At 37.9% G+C, this 21,093-nt stretch overlaps 1 protein-coding gene across 1 annotated transcript in view; it reads left to right on the forward strand.

Annotated features, from left to right (window-relative positions):
- The window catches only part of Anks1b (ankyrin repeat and sterile alpha motif domain containing 1B), an 878,091-nt gene that overhangs the window by 105,758 nt on the left and 751,240 nt on the right, over window positions 1-21,093 (forward strand). The window contains exons 2-4 of the mRNA XM_051206268.1: window positions 41-121; window positions 9,330-9,486; window positions 16,578-16,874. Coding sequence (XP_051062225.1) covers window positions 41-121; window positions 9,330-9,486; window positions 16,578-16,874 — 535 coding nt within the window. The remainder of the gene's footprint in view (window positions 1-40; window positions 122-9,329; window positions 9,487-16,577; window positions 16,875-21,093) is intronic.

Here is a 21,093-nt window from a genome sequence, read left to right on the forward strand (position 1 = left end):
CTGTGTAAATGTTCGCCCTGTGCTTGTGTTTTGTTTGCAGCATCTGGCGAGGTCCCAATGTGAACTGCACAGACAGCTCGGGTTACACCGCTTTGCACCACGCAGCCTTAAATGGACATAAGTAAGTGCCACTTGTCTGTCTGGGTTGGACTCTTTGTGTGTTCAGTTACATGTGGTGACATGGATGCTGTCTGTTGATGCCTTTTTTTTCTGGTCTTTGGCAATTTCGGGAGGATAACACCGACAAATTAAGCTTGGTAGGAGGATCACTGGGTATGAACACATTTAGAATGTTAGTTCAAAGAAGTAGTCTGAGGAGTAGTAACAGGCATCACACAAAACTGTTGGAAGCAGTGACAGGGCCATATTAATCTGCATAGAAAAAACAGGGTAAAAATCACTACCTGCCTTCTCTTGTTATTTACCTATATCCACTCAATATAGGCATAGACTCTTGCTAGAATCCTTTCTAGCCTTTATAAGCTAGAGTCCTTTCATTATAAGCCACGGGCATTTGTGTGATATTTTCTCTGTCATCCACAATCGTCTTTCTCATCTCTAAACTGTTTGATCTTGTGGAATTAATATGCTAGTCTATACAATGGGGCATGAGAGAACGTATAACTACAACCAGTACTTTGTACCTGGTATTTTATCTAGGCAGCTAACGATTTAGTGATAAAATGTGATGCATTTTCTTGGTGACACCGATGTTGTCTTTTGCTACCAGGAGGTTGCAAAAGGTAGCAAAAGGTACCCTTTTCTGTGTCTCCCCTTCCTTTCTGTCTTTCTTTTGCAGGAGTGATACAAGTTAGTTTCTCCAGGCTTAGCTCTTTTCATTGCGCATTAGTGTTTTGGATGGGATGTGCTTACCAAATCATGCCTGTATCCCAGCACTTGGGACTCACGGGCTGGATGGTCAGGAATTCAAGATCATCCTTGGCTGTATTGTCAGTTCATGGGCAGCCTGAGTTACATGGGAACCTATAGCAAATAAAACAAAACGCACCTGATATTTATTTAAATTTGAAACACATACCTTATTTATACTTGATTTTCCTGCCTGGTGACCATAAAATTCTAACTTCAAAAACTTTACAATTTGTCATTAATTAACATAACAGTTTTTCTTGTAAAATTTATTATGTAACTCTAACAATGTCAGTACGTTTAAAGATTCATTTGAATTACATAACATACTATAAAAGTATTGTTATTCGGATTCTTATATTAGTTTATAAAACCACATTTATTTTTATTTGCTGTCATCATATCCCATCTAGCTTTGAGTATCTCTTTAGGATTTTTTGTTATTAGATTGTTTTACTAGAATGGAAAATATGTTTGCATGTCTGTCTGTCTGTCACTATTTTCTTTTTGAAGAGAGGCTATTGCCTATAGAGTCCCACTTTGCCTCAATCTCCTGGCCTCTTCCTGTGCCTCTGAAAAGCAGACTTCAGGGTGTGGGTCACTGTGCTCTGCTCACACATCTCCAATAAAGGTGAAGAAATTAGAATTTATTCTTATTGTATCTGCGTGATCAGATTCCAAAACAAATTGAAATCACATGAAGTCCCAAATAATGATGTTGCCTTTTCATGTATTTTAGAGTTCAGGCTTCTGATTGAAGGTAAACACTATGAGGCTTGAAATGTCCAGTGTCTCGGGTCTGAGCTATCCTCACTTCCTGTTTTCTTACGATATCACAATAAACACGTCTCAGTTGTCTGAAAGCAAGTCAGTCCTTGTGACCTTTCTCAGTTTTCAGCAAATTTGTTTATTTATTTACATGTGATGGCCTTTAAAAAATAACCGCTTGTTCCTATTATCAACATATATCTATATCTATATCTAATCATCTATATAAAATGAAGATGATTTAAAGGAATTGGACAGTATTCATTAAGATTGGCATAAAGAAATAGGGTTCAGCTAGGCACTTTTAAGCATTCTATCCATTGCATATATCTATGCCTATATAAAATCTCAGATTTTATCCGATGAGCTCATTTATGTCTCAAATGCATTCCTGTAAGACTTTTCTCAGTTTCATTTTGTTGAATGTGCTGTGGGAACAGTGCAGAAGTGTTCAACTTGCTAATTGTTTACCTTGCACCTATGTTAATTATAAGTTTTAGGCCTCACTTAAGTGTGTATCAAATGCAGGGACTAGACATTCTTCACGCTTTCTTTCTGTTACATTTTTGATGTACATTATGTATTGTTTGCTTCTCAGTTCTGTATTATGATGGATAGTCGGACATTTGGATTACAGTGGATATTTCTTGAGTCTTGTAGGTTGAAATTACCTGTAGACTGTTACAGTTACACATTACTTATTCCACCCAATCCCTCTTACCAGACACACAAAGCAGGGCACTCTGCAAATGATACAGTAGCTACTTTTATAGTAAGGTGGCTTTGTATTGAGAACTTTTTGGTTACAAGTCTTTGCTGTTATCAGTTCTTCATGCTACCTCCCCCTGGGTTTAACCTCTTTCTGGCTTTTCCATGTCACATTATTTATTTCTAAGATATCTTCCCATATTATCAATTAGTACATTGTCATGGAACCCTAAATAATACTGTCTTAAATTTTTTAAAAAAGAATGCTTTAAGGGGAGAAAAATACCATCAAAGGTAGAAAGGAATGTTCCACTTAGCATAGGCCATCAACACTTCATTGTGTTGCATTTTTCTCTAGTAAACCTAAGCAGATACTACAAAAGCATATTTCATTCTTGTTGCTATTGTGGTTCTTAGATTGTTTCAATAAACGTGATTTGTGGGCTAAAGTCCATGGGCTTATGGAATGGGGTAGAATGTTACAGCGTCCTATATTTTATTCTTTGGCCTTAAATATAGTTTTCCCCATCCCCAGCGTGTGACAAGCCCTAAGCCTTCACACTGCAAATTGAGTCCATTTCCTTCTCTTCCGTGTGCTTTACTGGGGCTCCGTGTCTATCGACACCAGTTAATCCACAAATTGAGAAACATTTTCTCCCTGTGAAGCATTGTTTCTTACAGAACAATTCATCTCCAATCAGCCAGGCTGGACACAATAGAAATTGTGCTGTATTGGTGGTTTCCTGGGTCATTTGCAATTACCAAATGGAAAGTTATTGCCTTCAAATGGCCAAAAAAAAGAGTCGTGGTCAATAGGAATGGTTATAAACAATTCACACTACACACAGGAATAGACAGGAATCCTTTAATTCTCTTCTGAATGGATGCGAAAGAAGAGCATGCCTGGCCTTCACCCCTTCCCTTTCACACCACCCCCTTTTCCTCAACCTTCCACCCCTTTGCTTCCTCTCTTCCTTTCCTCTTTCCTGTTTGATTTTTCCTTTCCTCCTCTGTACTGTTTGTTGTCTAATTTCATTTCGTAACTAATTAGTTAATTAATGTGTGGGGTGGAAATCAAGACCTCACACATGCTAGACCTCCCTCCTTCTGTCTCTCCCCCTCTCCCCTCCCTCTCTCCCTCCCCCTTCCTCTCTTTCTCCCTCCCTCCCTCCCCTCTCTCCTTCCCTCGCTCATTTAGATCCTTTTTTACACTGTTGTTTTTCTTTTGGGAGGGGCAATTCTTACAAACTGACTTTGAGAGACTCATCCTCTGTGTCCATCTGCCAAGGGCTGGGATTGCATGGCACGCTATTTTTCAAAAACTGATCTTATCTTTCTCAATAAGATTTTTATTAAATTTAGATACCTATATTTTATTTCATTCCCCTTCTCTAATTAGGAATTTGCTTCTTATTTTTCTTGGTTTACTTGAATACTAAATAGAAGTGTCAACAAGTTGGGTTTTTTTGGTCCTTGGAGATATGTATAGTATATAATATGGTATGTGTGGAGTTAAGCTATTTTCCATTATTCTGTCCCTTTTAGGATTTAATGATTTATAGACTCTAGAATGTGTAATCTAAGTTCTATGTTAAGTCGGAGCTAGAATCCAGAGAGTAAGCTGTTTGTAGTTTTGATTTTGTTGTTTCTTAGTTTTTTTTTTTTTTTTTTTTTTTTTTTTTTTAATGAAAGAGGGAGTACTCTAAAAATTCATAACCAGGCACCTGAAGTTGTTGGAATAGCTAGAAGCACCTTTGATTTTATTGCTTTTCTTTTCACAATCTAGAATTTGTAAGTGTGAATTCAGTCTATAAAGAAGCCTCAGTGACAGTGGAACACATATCCCCAAGTCTTCTGGGCACTAAGGGCACATCTGAGACTTTGTTTGCTTTAAAGAGAAGTGGATAGCCTGGGGCAGTCTGCCATCTAGCCTAATGGACTTTGAGAGTTAGTTAATTTTGCAGCCAGATGAAGCTATTATTTTGAGACTTACTGACAAATAGTAGGGCAGGATAAACACTGTTGGTTGTAACGTTGTTGCATGGGTCTTGTTAAGAAAACAGAAGAAAAATCAAAGTTGGTCACACCAATTACTTTGATTTTGCTTAGAATTTATTCTGAACTTTTTGAAAGATAGTTAACATTAATCAGAAATGTTTTTATATTTATCAGAACATGAATGCAAATGAAAGTGGAAAAGTCAGTTCTTTAACATTTTATATTCTAAATCTGAAATTACATATATTACCTTAAAGCCACAAATGAATGGATTCATTTAAATTGGGTTATTTTTAATTTAATTTGATAATTTATTTGTGCCTCTGGCAATAAAATTACTTTTTCTGTGTACCCATCTACTACATTAGTATTAGGATTTCAGAACATCTGTTTTGTGTGTGTGTGTGTGTGTGTGTGTGTGTGTGTTGGGGCTAGCATTGAATTCAGGTTTAAGTTAAGTGTGTACCTTGTTACCAAGTCACAACATTAACCCTGAATCACAGCCAGTTATCACATGGTGGCTGTATTTTACAGAAGGTTATCGGATGCTGGCTGCATCTTACAGCTGGTTATCAGATGCTGGCTATATATTTCAGCAGGTTATTGAGTGCCTGCTGTAACTCAAGCCAGTTATTGAATGCTGGCTATAGGAAACATTGTTACTTTATTTATAAAATGCAGAGATTGATTTGCTACTTGCTAATTTACATCAATGTAACAATATTTAGTCCAAGGAATGAAATACAGTTGACATCTGTACTTGTTGCTACCTCTGAATAATGTATAGATACAGCATAAATGAAGATACAAAGTAATAACACTTTGTTAGTTAGAGTTAGTACTTCGGTTATTCTTCAAATTTAGATACTATAGAAAATACTCAAAATTTAATTTGCTCTTTATAAACCTGTATGAAAAGGCTATTTAATTAGCATTAGGTATGATAATCTAGATACAGCTAAGAAAGGCTAATGACAGTTTATTAATTCCTTATTGTGTTTACAGTTCAGTAAAACTATCCAGGCACTTATTTGATTAGAACTCTAACTTTATATTTAATAAGTGTGGTCTCAAACCGAATCTAAATGCAGTTGGTTCACTAGCTAATATATCTGAATAAGGTCATAAAACTCAACTTAAATAAAAGTTTAAAAGAAAGTTTAAATTTAAAGATACACACATTTATTGAGTAGCATATATTAGGTACTCAAGAGGTTGGGGCCAGAGTATCACAAATTGAAGAGCATCTTTAAGTTTGGCTGGACCTTTTCTCAGAATAAAGTAAAAATGTCAGGCATGTTAGCTAAAGCATTTGCTTACACATTTAAGGTCCTGGATCCAACCCCTCGATACTGCACAAAAACAAATAAATTTAATAATCAAGATAGCAAGATGATTCAGTTGGTAAAGGCTTTTGCTATCAAATTTGATGACCCAGGTTCAATCCTGCGTACCCACAAGGTGGAAGGAGACATCCTATTTTGGCAAGGTGCCCTCTGACCTCTACACATGTGTGTTCCTCAATCAAACTAATATAATAGATTTTAAAAAGGTAGTATTTAGTTATGACTTATAACTTGCAAACATATTATCCCTTTTTGATTTAGGTATTAAATGATACACACACACACACACACACACACACACACACACACCACACAATGTTTAAATCAAGTCCCTGTTTAAAAATAAGCATTTTTTATTGAATCATGAATTTTCTTGGTAAATAATGCTTATCACCTATATTATTAAGAAATCCCACAAATTTTGAGTCAAGAAATAAATTATGAATTTTGGGTGAGAGTAAAAGGAAGTAGAAGCTTTGACCCCATCAATGCTGCCTTTTGTTATAACAGATATTTTAGCCTGTTGTATTACTATGATGGAATGTGCAAGGCTGGATAACTTTATAAAGAAAAGAAAAATACAGGAATCATTGCTGTGCGTGTTATTCTACAGATGTTGATATTATGACTGTATTTTATTCTAGCAGTGAAGAAATGCTTGTGTCTTCATTTGTTATTTCTAAGAGAGATACACTTTTAGTTTAGGAACTAGAGGAAGTGCCTGAAATTCAATTTTGTGTAGATTTAAAAAATACCTAAATCTAGTGATCTTATTCTTGATGGCAGAGTCCCAAGGTGACACAAGTTACCACTGGCAAGGGGACATGCATGTATAGGTTTCTTCTTGTCTTTGTATAAAATCAGTGATATTCATAGGAGGCTCTACTAAGATCACCTTATTTACATATATTCATGTGCACTAGGGCCCATTTCTAGATACCATAGCTAGATTGGGTGTCCACTGTCTTATCTCATAATGAGAAATAAGTTTAATGCATAAACTCTTGGGCATAAAACCGCACTATATGCAAAACTAAGGGATATTTTTATGAAGAGTTTTAAAATTATTTTTATTTGCATAGATGTTAGGAAATGAAATTAAAAGCTTTCTGATAACTGTCTTTACCATGGATTTAGATAAATTGATTTTATCCTAGGATACATTTTTCTTAGAACTAGGTATTTTGTTTGGCCAGCCTCCTTCGGTTTTATTTTACCCTTTTAAAAATGCTATCTCATTTCTGTTAAAAGAAAAATTACTAGAATTGTTCTACAGTACACCAGCCTGCCCTGAGAATAGTTTGGATCCTTTAGAATCCACAGCTGTAGCTTTCTCATTTGATTCACATCACAATCCTTTGAACTGGTAGCAGAATGTAATATCTAAATTCCATATTGATAAGCGGAGATGAGGAAATAATTGATTTGCTTCAGGTAACTAAGTTATTCACTAGTAGAGATCTGGGACTTCAATCCAGATTCTTAGTGTGTTTCTTATTCATAGTTATTGATTGGGTCCTCTCACCTTATTGTTTGTGTTCTCATTTGATGCAAATACCCACGCTTACTTAGTGGGTTACCAGTTGTCACACTACGTTTGCAATCCCCCTTAATAGTCTAGACACTGCTTTGTTGTTCTCGTGTCTTTTCCAGAAAGGAAAAGAAAATGATGCTAACATTACAAGTTTGGGCAGTTTGCATAGCTGAGTCACAAATCCCAGCCTTCTAAATTCAGATCTTGTTAAATAATAATGTTTAAAGGACATGTTAGGAGATAATTTATAGGCCTACAAAGATGGCTCAGCAGTTAAGAGCACTTGCCTGAGGACCTGTTCCCAGCACCCACATTGGGCTGCTGATAATTGCCTATAACTCCAGCTCAAGGGGATCCGATTTATTCTGGTCTCCACGCTCACCCATATATACTTATGCACATACTGGCACATTATACATACACAAAAAAATGCAACCAGCTCTTAAAAGAGATATGATTTATGACTTAGTATTAAAATATTAAGATACTTCAGAACACATAAATATTTACATATTCTTTCTCTGTTTGGTCATCATATTTCACACATCCTGCAGCTGGTGCTTTTAGCTTCATTTTAACAGTGTGATTTACCATTTATTGTTATTTTCTGTTACATCCATTTCTTGTGAACTATTAAGATTCTAACCTCAATTCTGTTTAAATGGTCACTTATTTTTCTCATTTGTTTCTTAGTTTAACCTCATGAAAAATTCAAATTTAGGTCTTTCTGTTATATTCATTACTTCTGTTGGTGATTTTTTTTTAAAAGCTAAGGATCAATTTTGTAATTGTATATACGTAAGTATTTTTGCTTGACTTTACATAGATGTCTGTCTGGGATTCACTTAATGAACTGTAAGTATGCGTCCAAATGCAGCCAAATGAAAATGCAACTTTAGGTTAGAATTAACATTTTTTCCGACTGCTGTACATGAAGTTCAGTATAATATATAGTAATAATTATTAATCAGTTCTTTCTTAGGTTATTCCAATGAAGGATTTTACTCTGGAAGTCTGGTGGGTTTTAAATGTAGAAGCCTATGGGTAGTATGTGTGCTGTTCTGAGGCTAAGACCCTGAAGGGACTTCTCTCTTATGTGGGTTCCGTTCCTGGGGCCACTTCCTGGGCTTGAAGGAGAAAGAGGAAAGCATAATGGATCAGATACTCAGTCACTGGGTGCTGTAGCTGAACAGCTATCAGATTTTGTTTTTTGTCATGATCTAGTACTATACTTAGGTTGTTCGCTCCCTTACCCACAGACCTAAATTTCTCTTTTATATACAGCGTAACTCATTTATTCCTGTTCTCCCTAGGGGTGACATTTAACCCACCCAAATTTTTCATAGTACATAATTACATTAGTTTTGGGAAATGGAGTTGGCTTATAACTTCAGCCTTTGATTCAGGCTTGTTCTTTGGTTTGGGTTACCTGAAAAGACATTGCATTCATAAAAACAGGAGGAGGCATTTGAAGTAGAGACTAGGACTTCTCTCCTGTCTCTAGGTTAAAGCAGTATCCCTCCATGTGACAGATTTACATGACCCCACCTGGATGACATTGTCCTACATGTGGAATTGGGGTGGGGGGATGGGAGGGGAGGGTGGTCAGGGTGCCTGGGAGGGCAGAGAGGGTGAGAGGGAGGGAGAGAGGGAGGGAGAGAGGGAGAGGGAACTGGGATCGACATGTAAAATAAAAAATAAGAAAAGGAGGAGGGTGATGATGTAATGTGTTATTGAATTAACTCATTCATTTAATTGAAATAAGATATATATTGTCCAAATGTATTCTATTAAGTAATTTTATTACTTTGTCAATGCTCTGCATACATGCATACCAGTGTGTGTGAGTGTTTGTGTGTTTGTGTGTGCGCACGTGTGTAATTTGGGAGGGCTTGTAAGTATTTTCTAAATAAGTAAAATAGTCTATCAACTGTGCAAACTCTCAATCCCAGTCTTAAATTGTAGTGGCTTGAATGGCTGTTATAAATGCCAGTTAGTCTGTAGTAAACATTCATAGTAATCTAAAATCTGTGTTGTTCAGCCTGTTTTCTGTTGTTTTCTTTTCTTTCTTTCTTTCTTTTCCTTTTCTTTACTTTTTCCCTCAGGGACATAGTTCTCAAGCTACTTCAATATGAGGCATCCACAAATGTAGCAGACAACAAAGGGTACTTCCCCATTCATCTGGCTGCCTGGAAAGGAGACGTGGAGATTGTGAAGATTCTCATTCATCACGGACCTTCACATTCCAGAGTCAATGAACAGGTGCCCTCCTCGAATGTCTGTTCTCACTGTAACTCACTCTCAAGTTTTTCAGAGGCAAAGCCACGTTGGAATGTTGATAGCGTTTATCTTGACCCTACCAAAATAATCTACTTCTGAGTTTCCTAAAGAAGAAATTTAAGCAATTCTTTGGACTTGGATATCACGCACAGGGAATATGGGGTTGGGTATGAGGCACAGGCACGATGGGTTTGGATGTGATTCAGAGAAACTACAGGGTTATAAGGGATGCACAGAAACTACATGTTTAGATCCCATGCGCCAGCAGGGTAGCTTCAGATGTCATGCGCAGGCACTAAAACATTTGAGAAGATATTTTGTTAAAAAAAAAAATAAATCCCACATAAAGGAAATCATTGTGAAAATTTTGCATGCCTCACATCCATTTTTAATCCATTAAATATTTAAAGATAGAACAGTATGTTTGTAATGAGAATTAGTTTTTTTAAATAAAATTTTAAATGTTAAAGCAATGTTTACAATGACCATTTGCATCATGCTTTCCATTTACAATTTACATAGCACTTTAACAGGTAAGTGTGAGTCAGTGTGTGAAAGAATGCACATGGTTTCTGGGCTCATAGTTAAACATTCCCTACACACACACACACACACACACACACACACACACACACACACACACACACACACGAAAGAGAGAGAAAGAGCAAGAGAGCGAACCAGAGCACGAGAGAAAGAGTTGTCTCAAGTAAGTTGAACACCGCAGAGCATTATAGCCATGGGAGATAAAAACAGAGTATTCGCAGGAACATAGTACCTGTATTATAAACAATCAACATACTTAAGGAATTTAACTCTGAGCATCAAACAGTTAAGAGTGAAGATTTGACAGAGTCAACTATGGCTTCCTGCTACAGTATAACAGACATCTCAAGCTCTGCATGCCCCCTACTGTTCCCATTTTGTAAAACTATATTTGAAATCGGCATGCAGTCCAGTTGAGTCCTAGCCATGACATTAAGCTGCAGGTTGGCGGTTATCCAATACCGATGTAAATAGATTACTGTAGGGCAAGCGTTTCTAATTAAAGGACAATTACCATATTATTCAAATAGCTATAGACTTTGCAGACCTTTGGCTGAAATTAAGAGTAAATAAGAATGAAAAGTAACACTAGATTTAAACAACAAAGATAAAGAAAAAAGTTTTAACCAAATGCGTTTTTTTAAAGGATTAATTAGTAAAAAGAATTTAATTTGTTAAGAAAGCGCCTCATTACTTTTTATGACAATTACAATTTTGGGTTTGTAATGTTTCCCAAATATAGGACTTAAAAATTAGGATGTGTTCAAGTCTTTATAAAAATGACAGATATGGCTATCTTTGTCATCATCCTGTGCTAAAAGGAAATTTGTGAGATTTCTTTTCTGTTCCCAAGAAGGCAGAACTTAGATCCTTTACAGGATGAGCCATCTGGTGGTTATCCTTAAAACTGTCTGCATGGCTCAAGGCCAGCTTGAAATAACAAACTGGAAAACCAGGCAAGGTTAAAGAAAAGGACATTAATTCATGCAAACAAATGCTCTCTAAATGACACAAAAGTAAGAAACATACAGTACTAATTTATATTTGAAAAGTTGAAATTTTTAGGCGGCATAGCTGTATTGATATGATGTGAGAGAAACACTTGCTTTTGGTAATAGTGAACCCTGATCAAATTATGAAAAAATTTCCTTTTAAGGACATTGGGACTCAAAATTCTTCTTTGTTTCGCATTTTTGCTACTGTGTGCTGTGGTTTTGTTGACAACAAGTGGAACATTTCTTGAGACTGTTTTGTTGTTGGAGTCTTGTGCAGACACACACTGGTGTGTGTGTGTATATGTGTCTGTGCAGGCGCGTGTGTGTGCATACATGTGTGTGCGTGTGTGTCCTGGTGCACAGACACTTGTATGAACAGCTGAGGCAGGTGATACTGCTCAGGGGCTGTCTGCTTTGTTTGAGACCGGGGCTCGCTGTCAGGATTTTCTGGCTGGCTCGTGAGCCCAGGGACCCTCCTGCCTCTGCGTCCTCAGCAATAGGACTCTAAGCCTGTGCCACCATGCCCGATATTTTTTTCCTTAATGTGGGTTGTGAGGATGGAGATTAGGTCTCAGTGCCTGTGGGGACATTACAGCTGAGCCATCATCTCAGCACCTCGGGACATTTAATTCTTAATCTGTCCTCCCACTCTATTCCATTACTCCCAGAGTCAGATGTGGGGGATTTTAATCTCATAAGGAACTTGGATTTTTAGCACCCCCTCCCCCGCCCATGATAGAGAAATGCTCTAGCTAATTAGAAACGTTTATGTATTCAAAATCGGGAAAGAAGGAAAGAACATTTACTAAGGCTAAGGGAAACCAGTCATGGTTCTACCTTCACAGTGTTACCTAACTCTTACATTAATTTTCTGAAGTGACATTATCTTTCCTGTTTTATAGATGAAAAACCAAGCTCACGAAAGCTAAATGATGTGTTTAAGGCCACATGCTTTTGGGTGACCCCATCTTGAACCCCGATTCTAGGTTTCCACACTAATATTGCCATCCTATACCCTATCCATTTCAGAGCATTTACTGTGTGACAGGCGCTGGCTGTATGGGACACGCACCTACTTTACCTTAGTGCCCATCCCCATCCTAGCCTAGTGAAGTAGGGATTATCATTCCTGCTGTCTGTATGGGGCCATGGCCTTAGAGAAGACTCTGTCCATGATGCATCTATTAAGAAATGTAGTCAATATTTATTTTTATTTTTCAAGACAGGGTTTCTTTGTGTAGCTTTGTAGACCAGCCTGGCCTCGAACTCACAGAGATCTGCCTGCCCCTGCCCCCCGAGTGCTGGGATTAAAGGCGTGTGCCACCACCGCCCAGCGTATAGTCAATATTTTAAAAGGGTTTTCAGTTCCTTAGCCAGTTACACTGTCATGATATTGAAGTTATGTACCGCACTTAGTGTTTCACTGAGTTTCCTGAAAAGGATCTTTGATCTCTTGTATGGTTGTCCCCAAGATAGAATCCTTAGTACTAATAATCCCATTTATCACTCCAGATTTTCTTTTGGAAAGCATTGGCAAGCTATTCCATTTCAAAACACTTTCGCTATTACTTGGGCAAAGCGCCAATGTTTATGTCATATGTCATGGTTCACTAGTTATCACGTGATTTTTATTTTTATTTTTAATGATCTCATTTAATTTGTTGCATTGTCACATAGTGCCAGAGTCCATTTGTCCTTTTGTGTTTTGCTCCATAGTCTTTTTTTTTTTTTTTTTTTTTTTTGTCATCTTTGCTTTAGTGCTTTGGGTAATTTCGTAAATTAAGGGTCAGGCTGCAATAGCACACTGGATCTGATAGATGTGATGACCATTAGTGCTACCAGGGATGGATGATTTGTGTTAGAACTGAGATGGAGGGGGATGGCTCAAGAGCTCATCATACTCAGATCGGTATGTCATTTCAAACATATGAATTATTTCTGGAAATTTCCATTTAATATTTCAGGCCTTTGCTGAGTATAAGTAACTGAAATTGTGGATTTAACATTATTGACTGGTATAGACTATAAGTTTTATTAAAATCAGTTAACAGAGCATGTTTGTCTATGATGTATTTCCATGCTTTAACCTTGGGGCTCTTACTGAGCTTATAAAACATCTAGATTAAAAATATCAGGGATTCTATTTTTAAAAATATTTCAGTCAGTCTTACATTTTAATGTTTAGGAAAATCCCTACGTCTTATCTTTTGGTTTGTCAACCACACTGCATGGTTTATAGAGAAGACAATGTTCTTATTACACACATGAGGATGGTTCCGGAATCAAATGAGTTGTGAATGAGAGGTTTGCTAACACTTCCAGGTAGGTCCTGTTCACCACTCCATTTTGTACAAAAGCAGTGTTGCAAATGAGGGCCATGGCATTAAATGGGGAAGGACATCCCAGGACTCATGTATGTATAGGCAGTGCTAAATGGAATAATGGGTTTGATAGGGAGGAGCAGCAGGGGAGGAGTTGGATATGGGAAAGGAAGGGTGGGTGTGGTGTAGATGCAATGCTCATGTATGCAGTGCTCCACAATGAATTAAGTGTAAGAAAGACTGACTCTGGTATTATGTGGATGTAATGCAGGAAGTATGGAATTATTTTTTTTTCTCCCCATGTTCTTTGTGTTCTATGTAGGTTTACCTGCCTCTCCTCTTGCCTTGTCTTCATTTTTCTGTTTAATTTATGATTGGGGCAAGAATCAGAGGACCCTTATCTCAAAAGTACATTCTCCTTGCAATTTGCTGGAACTTGAAGCCTCTCTCCTTGTGATGGACATTTCACTTTGAACTCAGGGCTTTTGGTAAATGGGTTTTGTTAGCCATTTCCTTCTGTTACTCATTGTAAGTATCTTGAGTTTTCAGAGAATACCTATTTAAATGAAGAATTGAGAACCTTTAAAGAATGTTCTCTATAGATACACCAGCAATTATTAATCAGTACATCATCATTGTCTACTCATTTTAAGTAAGGCGTTTCTTTTAAGGCTGTTAGTGAGGGTGGTCATAAGTGTATAATCTTGCCCCTTTAAAGATTCCGCAATTGTAGTCTCCACTGATAAAGCCCAAGCGTATGTTGATGGTAGATGGAAAAAAAAAAAAAAAAAAAAAAAAAAAAAAAACCTGTGAACACTGTCTCCTAAATAGATCTTTAATGATGGAGATAATTTCTCCTGAGATTTGAATAGAACTAATTGGTATTATTAGAAGAACTTACAATTTTGCTCTTATTTTCTAGGCTAAGGGCTGTGGAAAAGTAGAGAGATTTTTGAGGTGTCATTATTGCATAATTGGCCTTTCTCTTTCTCAGAGAGATATTACAGTTTGAAAAATGAGCTTCAGTCATTTTTAGACCAAGGGGAAATTGGGTTGGTCAGGAAGCATTTTTTATGTCATATTTTCATGTGTTAAAGTAATAAGCTTGAGGGCTCTTATCATGCTTGTAGAACAGTCAGATTAAAAAATTAGAAAGTCTGAAACTATATGTAGTCCGTCTCAGTGAAGATGGAAATTATACTGAAATATCCAAACTAAGCACAGGTTTAATTCCTACAAACAATGGAAGAAACATCTTTAGGTAGATTCCCTCCTGTCTGTATGACCCCAATTACTCTAAAGAGTAACTTGCCTCTTGCCTCTATGTTTTTTATTTCCTCCCTTGCCCTGTCTTGATACTATACATACAGGATACATACAGAATAAGGTATATCTCCTAGTTCACCCCATCCCACAATGTCTCCTCTCTTTAAATTTTCAATTTTTTTCTCTAGCTCCTTTATTTATGGGTTTGCATTTTTCTTTGATCCAGCCCAAGCCTGTTCTGGTTCTGTTTGTTGTTTGTTTGTTTGTTTTGTTTTTTGTTTGTTTTTGGTTCCGGAACATTGAGATCTGTTTGGGTTTGAATTGTTCTCTTCCTTTTGTTTCTGTAGGAGCTACTATTCAAGAAAGCATTTCCTCTAAGCTCAGTGCTTTTTGGGTGAAATCTCTGGAACATTTTAAGATTGCACGGTAGTCACAGATGGAGGCAGAGAGAATGTAGGCTTTAGGTTTTGACGGGTACAAAAGATCCCCAATTCTTCTTCAATGTAATGTGACATTTTTCATTTTAGTTTCCTTATCTGTGAAGTAGATATAGTAATACCAAACATGAAAGATTTCTATCGGAGTTATTGAGACAGTGTTTGAAAGTGTGTAGTTGTTTGGCCAGTGTGTGTAGTCACCACTGTTATGGCAGAAGGTGGTGTATGTTCTTAGTTCAGACTTCAGGTCTGGGTTACTTGGTTCAAATCCTGAGCCACATGCCCCCTGACATCGCTCTTTAGTGGTTCCAAAGCTGTTGTCCAGGTGTTATTGGAGGTTGGAAGAGATGTGAGCTGTCAGGTGGGTCTCGCTGCACATTCAAGGTGATGCTGTTGCACCCCAGCCTGTGGGGAAATACGAAGAGATTTAAGCACAACCTCTAATTTCATGCTCCTGTACACACCACAGAATGCCTGTGGCACCAAAGACCTGTTGTTCAGTTATTTGGTGCCTTAGCTGCTTCTACTGACAACAATAGTTCCGAATAGATACATGAAATGTGTCTGATGCCCAGTGTTAACTGACGATGGCTGTGGTCAGGGGCAGCTGGTCTTTCTCTCTAGAGCCCCAGTTCAGTATCATTTCACTTTTATTGTTAACATTTCTTGTTCACAGTTCTCCTGACTGACTCTGCCACCTCTTGACATACCAAGACCCCCGTCTACCCATGTCAATTGGCAAAATTGTATGGAGGGTCAATTTGCCTTGTTGCTGAATTCATTAAAAGAAAAAAAAACACTTGTTAAATTTCTAGAAAAATCTCTTTGGTTTTTCAATAGGAATTCATCTGCAAATGCAGTACTCTGGTGTTCTTGGCTAGTTGTCTGGGTGTGAGTCTAAGCTTGGTTTTAATCTGTGTATTCAAAAGGATACAGTCACCTTATCTTAGGGACAGGATTTTTCATTCTTTTTGCTAAGAAGAGAAGCAATGGTTTATATTTAGTAATGACCATCTTTGTAATGAAAGCAATTGTTTCTACTTATTTAAAATAAAATCAAACAACTTGTGTAACCTTTCAGTATATCTCTCATCATCAAGAATTTATCATCTCAACTCTTGTTTGCAAAGTCTGTCATTAAAAGTGTGTTATAATTGTTATTAATCTTCCTTGTTAACAAATATAATGGAGGCATGAATAGCGTAGGGAATGCTGGCCATCTGGACCCAGCAGGGCCAGTAACTGTGATGGGTAAATCATCATTCTTGGAAGATGGACTATGAAATGCAGGGGAAAGTTTGATTTTCATATTGAAGTCAAAAAATTAAAACCTGATTTTGATGTAATAAATGACGACTACATTTACCAAATACAGAATTCAGTCAGATAGACTTACTAAATATATTACATTTAAATTTCGTTTCCAAACATGCCGAGTCTTAAATGATTGTGTCTGATAGCTAATTAAATGTCTGAAGACATGCCTTTTGTATCTCCGCCTTGCATAGAACAATGAGAATGAGACCGCCCTACACTGTGCAGCTCAGTACGGACACTCAGAAGTGGTCGCCGTTCTCCTGGAGGAGCTCACGGACCCTACGATTAGGAACAGCAAACTGGAAACACCGCTGGACTTGGCAGCGCTCTACGGACGGCTGAGAGTAGTGAAAATGATCATTAGTGCGCACCCAAATTTGATGAGCTGTAACACCCGGAAGCACACGCCGCTGCACCTTGCCGCCCGCAACGGTCACAAAGCAGTCGTACAGGTGCTACTGGAGGCAGGGATGGATGTGAGCTGTCAAGTGAGTGTTCCAGCCGTCTTGCATAACTGGCAGATAGTTGTCTTAGTTATTTTTCTATTGCTGGACTGAGACTCCATGTCCAAGGCAACTTAGAAAACACATATTTGGACTTACAGACTCGGAGGGTTCATTTATTCCATGACTGTCACACTGGGGAGTATGGTATCAGGCAGGCATGCGTGGTGTTAGTGCAGAAGTTGAGAGTTCACATCTTGAGACAACATCCACAAGGCACAGGGAGGCGGAAGGAGGGAGAAGGGGAAGGAGTCACTAACTGGGAATGGCACGGACTCTTGAAAGCCCATTGCCAGTGACACATCTCCAATAAGGCCACACCTCCTCATTCTTTCCAAAAGTTTTACACACTGGGGACTAAACATTCACATATATGATGCCCATTCTTATTCACACGGCCATGGCAGGGCAGTGTGTAGAGTCCACAGCTAAGTGAGACTGTGGAGGGCAAGTCTGCATAGCACTTTCTGGTGCTTTGAAGGCTTACCAACATGCAGGAAGTTTCCAGCTCACTTCTAGCTTTACTTCTGTTTCTGCACCCCAAACATGTGGTGTCTGTTTTTTTTTTTTTTTTTTTTTCATGTATATTGTGTCAATTGTAAACCAGATACCTGTCTCTTTGAGAGGATGCATAGCCATCATGTGAGGTGACAGGCAAGAATTTTATATATCTATCAAGATCCATAGGCCAGTCTGGGCCACATGGTAAGCATGTGAGTCTAAGAGGGAAAGGATGAAGGAAGTATCCAAGGCTTCTTGACATCTGTGCTTAGCCCTGGTTATAGCCCCTGCCATGTTTGATTGGACAGAGCAAGTTACAAAGGTCACCTAAATTCTTTAAGTGGGAAATTGGTCTCTACACACAGATTAGAAGAGGGCATGCATTATAAAAGGAGTTTAAATAGCCAAGAAGAAATCGGCGAGGCCGTTTTCACAGTTGGAGTAGTCTTCCGCTATGGAGTGACTAGGAATTGTAGGGAAGTTGAATTATGTATTTCTCAGCAGTTAAGAGTTACTACAGCTGCACAGACCACTTCATGACCAGGGAAATTCATGTGGCTGGCATTTACTAGCTATTGCTGGTTCATGGCCGAGGTCTTTTCATGTTGTCACTAATGCGGGAGTCTTAGCCCAAGCCATGGAAAGCTGAGCTGGGTCAGAGGAAGGGTGAGTGTGCTGTCCACCCATTCCCCAGCCTCCAATAATCCTGGAGACAGTCAGACACAGCAGGGAGTCTAGTCAAGTAGGAACTCAGTTATTGTCTCATAGCAAGTCTTTTAAAGGAAAAAACTGCAGGATGGGAAAACAGCCAGCCAATGGTTTTAAAGGTCAGTTTATCATGCACCTAGGCACCCTGTGCTTTTCCTAGTGATCATGAGCTGTTCACGCAGTGATCTCACCTGGTTCGATCTAGGCAACCAATCATCATTTTTTTTTTTTTTTTAATAACTCAGGACCCGCCCACTTGACTTCTCCTTAGCGCCATCTTTGACTGACTCGCATGCCCTAACCTAAGTGGCATGACTGGAAGTCATCAGTGTACATTGTGCAAAACATTGTATTTTATATTTTTGGAGAATCAAACATGAAAGTGATCTGGTACCAAATTTAGTAGAAGAGATAAATACTGTACCCAAAGGATCCGTATACTTGATACCTATCTAGTAAATGCTAGGGCAGAGAACTGTGGAGGCAGATATAGGTGAAGAAAGTAGAAATTTTCTTTATTAAGGAGAACTCGAGAAGCTGTGAAAGTAATATTTGAAGAGAGCCTTGGATGTCCATAAGGACTTTGAATTTTAGGTATAATTTAACATGGTATATGTATTAGTTGGCTAAAAAGTGCTTAGAAATATATAATCTTAGGGCATTTGGATGGGTCATGTTTTTCAAACTCCTAGTCTATACTAACATAAGCCATTGCCAGAGATATTTATACTTGTCTTGTGATAGCATTGTAGTTTGTTATTCCTTTATCAGAGGCATCAGGTTAGCGACTCAGTAGGGTGGGTACCACTTGCTACTGATACAAACTCTTGATGCTTGGAGTTGGAGAGGGCTGTGAGTTGCCACGGGGTGCTGGAAACTGAACCTAGGTCTCCTGCAAAAGCAATGTTTGTAATCACTGAACTCTCTCTCTCTCCAAGTCCCATTTACTGCCTTTTTTAAAAATAAAGATTTAATTTTACTGCTCAAACTAACCAATTCCCCCCCCTCCAAATTGTAATATCAGATAATGTTTGCAGGTATGCTCAATGACTGAGAGTAAACGTTAGCTGATTTTGAGGATTCAATGTTCATCACATTGCTGTAGTTAACCAGTTGAAATTTAGCAGTGTTAAAGTCAATTCATTTGGGTTGAATGTGTTTGTTTTCTATATTGTTTCTTTGTGTGTGCATGCATGTGATTTACACATGAGTAAATGTGTTTCAGGTCCTCCTGCTGTTGCAGCAAACACTTTACCCAATGAGCCATTTTCCAAGCCCTTCTATATGTATTTAAAATGTAACAACTGTGTTAGTATTCCCCCTCTCTGCAAATTCTGTTTTGTTTTTTTCTCTAAGCAATTCTAAATTATAACATATTTGAGCTGTTACACAAAATATTTTGATTTCTGTTAGGCTAAATTTCATGTGTGTTGACGATCCCTTATTGAAACTGTTAGGGATAGAAGTGTTTCAGATGATTTTGAATCTTGGAGCATTTGCATATAAGTAATGAAAAATTTGGGGATGGGACCAAAGACCACATATTACATTTATTTTATACCCCTTATACTTTAACCCTGAAAGTGAATTCAAACTATTTCTAGTGTACCTGCATTTTGACTGTCGCCGGTCATGAGGAAGCCTTTCTATTTATGAGATCATGCCAATCCTTAAAACTTTCAGATTTTGAAGTATTTCAGACTTTTAATGTTCATATTAGGGATTCCAGCCTGTCTTATATTTGCTTATTAATGCTTTACTCTTACAGTTTTTCTTAATAAAGCCAGTCCTATTAAGAAAGTAGGGATGAACTCACATTATTAGAATTACCATTCTTTCCTATAGATTTTTAAACCTGATTTTTGGTACTAGAGAGTTGAAAATCAGATATTATGCTAGTGATTTAATGGTATATCTTCCTTATACATTTCTTTGATTAAATCTTGAAGAGTTCACTCAGTAGCCCTACATTATGGCCATTACACTTTCTATGAATATTCAGTAAAATTGGCCAAATTAATAATCAAAAGTGTAAGTTACCAAACTGAGAGCTGTTAAAATGCAAAGATGAATAAAGTAAAAAAAAAAAAAAAATTCTCTTTGCACCTTACCATGGTAGGGGAATGTGAGGTAAGGCATATTGTGAATACATCTCAATTAAATACGCTTTTTTATTCTCTAGCTAATTAAAAAAACCCTTTCCAGATTTCAACACTCCCTTCTCAAGGCTCTCTCTCATCTTAATTTACTTCCATTTCACTGAGAAGGATGAAACTGTCACAAATTATTATCCTACTCTTTTTAGGGTTAAATTTTTTATTTAGCATGTGTATATACACATGTGCACATACCATGACACGTGGAGGTCAGAGAACAATTTATGAGAAGTTGCTTCTCTCCTTTAACGTGTAGGTTCTGGGGATTGAACTCGGGCTGCCAAGCTTTGCAGCAAGCCCTTCTCCTCTGAGCCATCTCATCCCTCCCTTCCTTCCTGGGCCTTTAAGTGCCCAGGCCTTTGTCTTCACCACCAGGTTGGCACCACACTTGCATGTTTTGTTCTGTTCCCCTGTCTATCACTCTGGGATCTATTGTCCTTTCTCTTTGACTTGTCTTTTCCTTAGCAACTACCGTTCACAAACAGACATTACGAAACTGTAGTGTTTCTTGTCTTTAAAAACATTCTCACGGTCTCAACAATTCCTTTTGGTGGTCATTCCCTTTCTCTGGTTTTTAGTTGCTCATTTTTGTGATGACTTTAACAAATAAGATAGCCTGGACTCCTTATTATTAGCTTGCATATCCCATCCTATTTGAGGTACAGCTTCAGCAGGAAAACACAAGTTGTAATATGTGCTTAGGATGGACACAGCTGTTCACATCTCAGTTTAGGAATGCAAAGTCAACTCAGCGTGACCACAAGTGATTAAGAAGTGTTAGATGACAGTTTAGAGGCTCTAGGATCTGGAGGACCAAAGTGGGACCTGGCAGCAAAGAA

This window comes from Phodopus roborovskii, unplaced genomic scaffold (assembly GCF_943737965.1).
Source record: "Phodopus roborovskii unplaced genomic scaffold, PHOROB, whole genome shotgun sequence".
In the NCBI taxonomy this organism is placed as follows: Eukaryota; Metazoa; Chordata; class Mammalia; order Rodentia; family Cricetidae; genus Phodopus; species Phodopus roborovskii.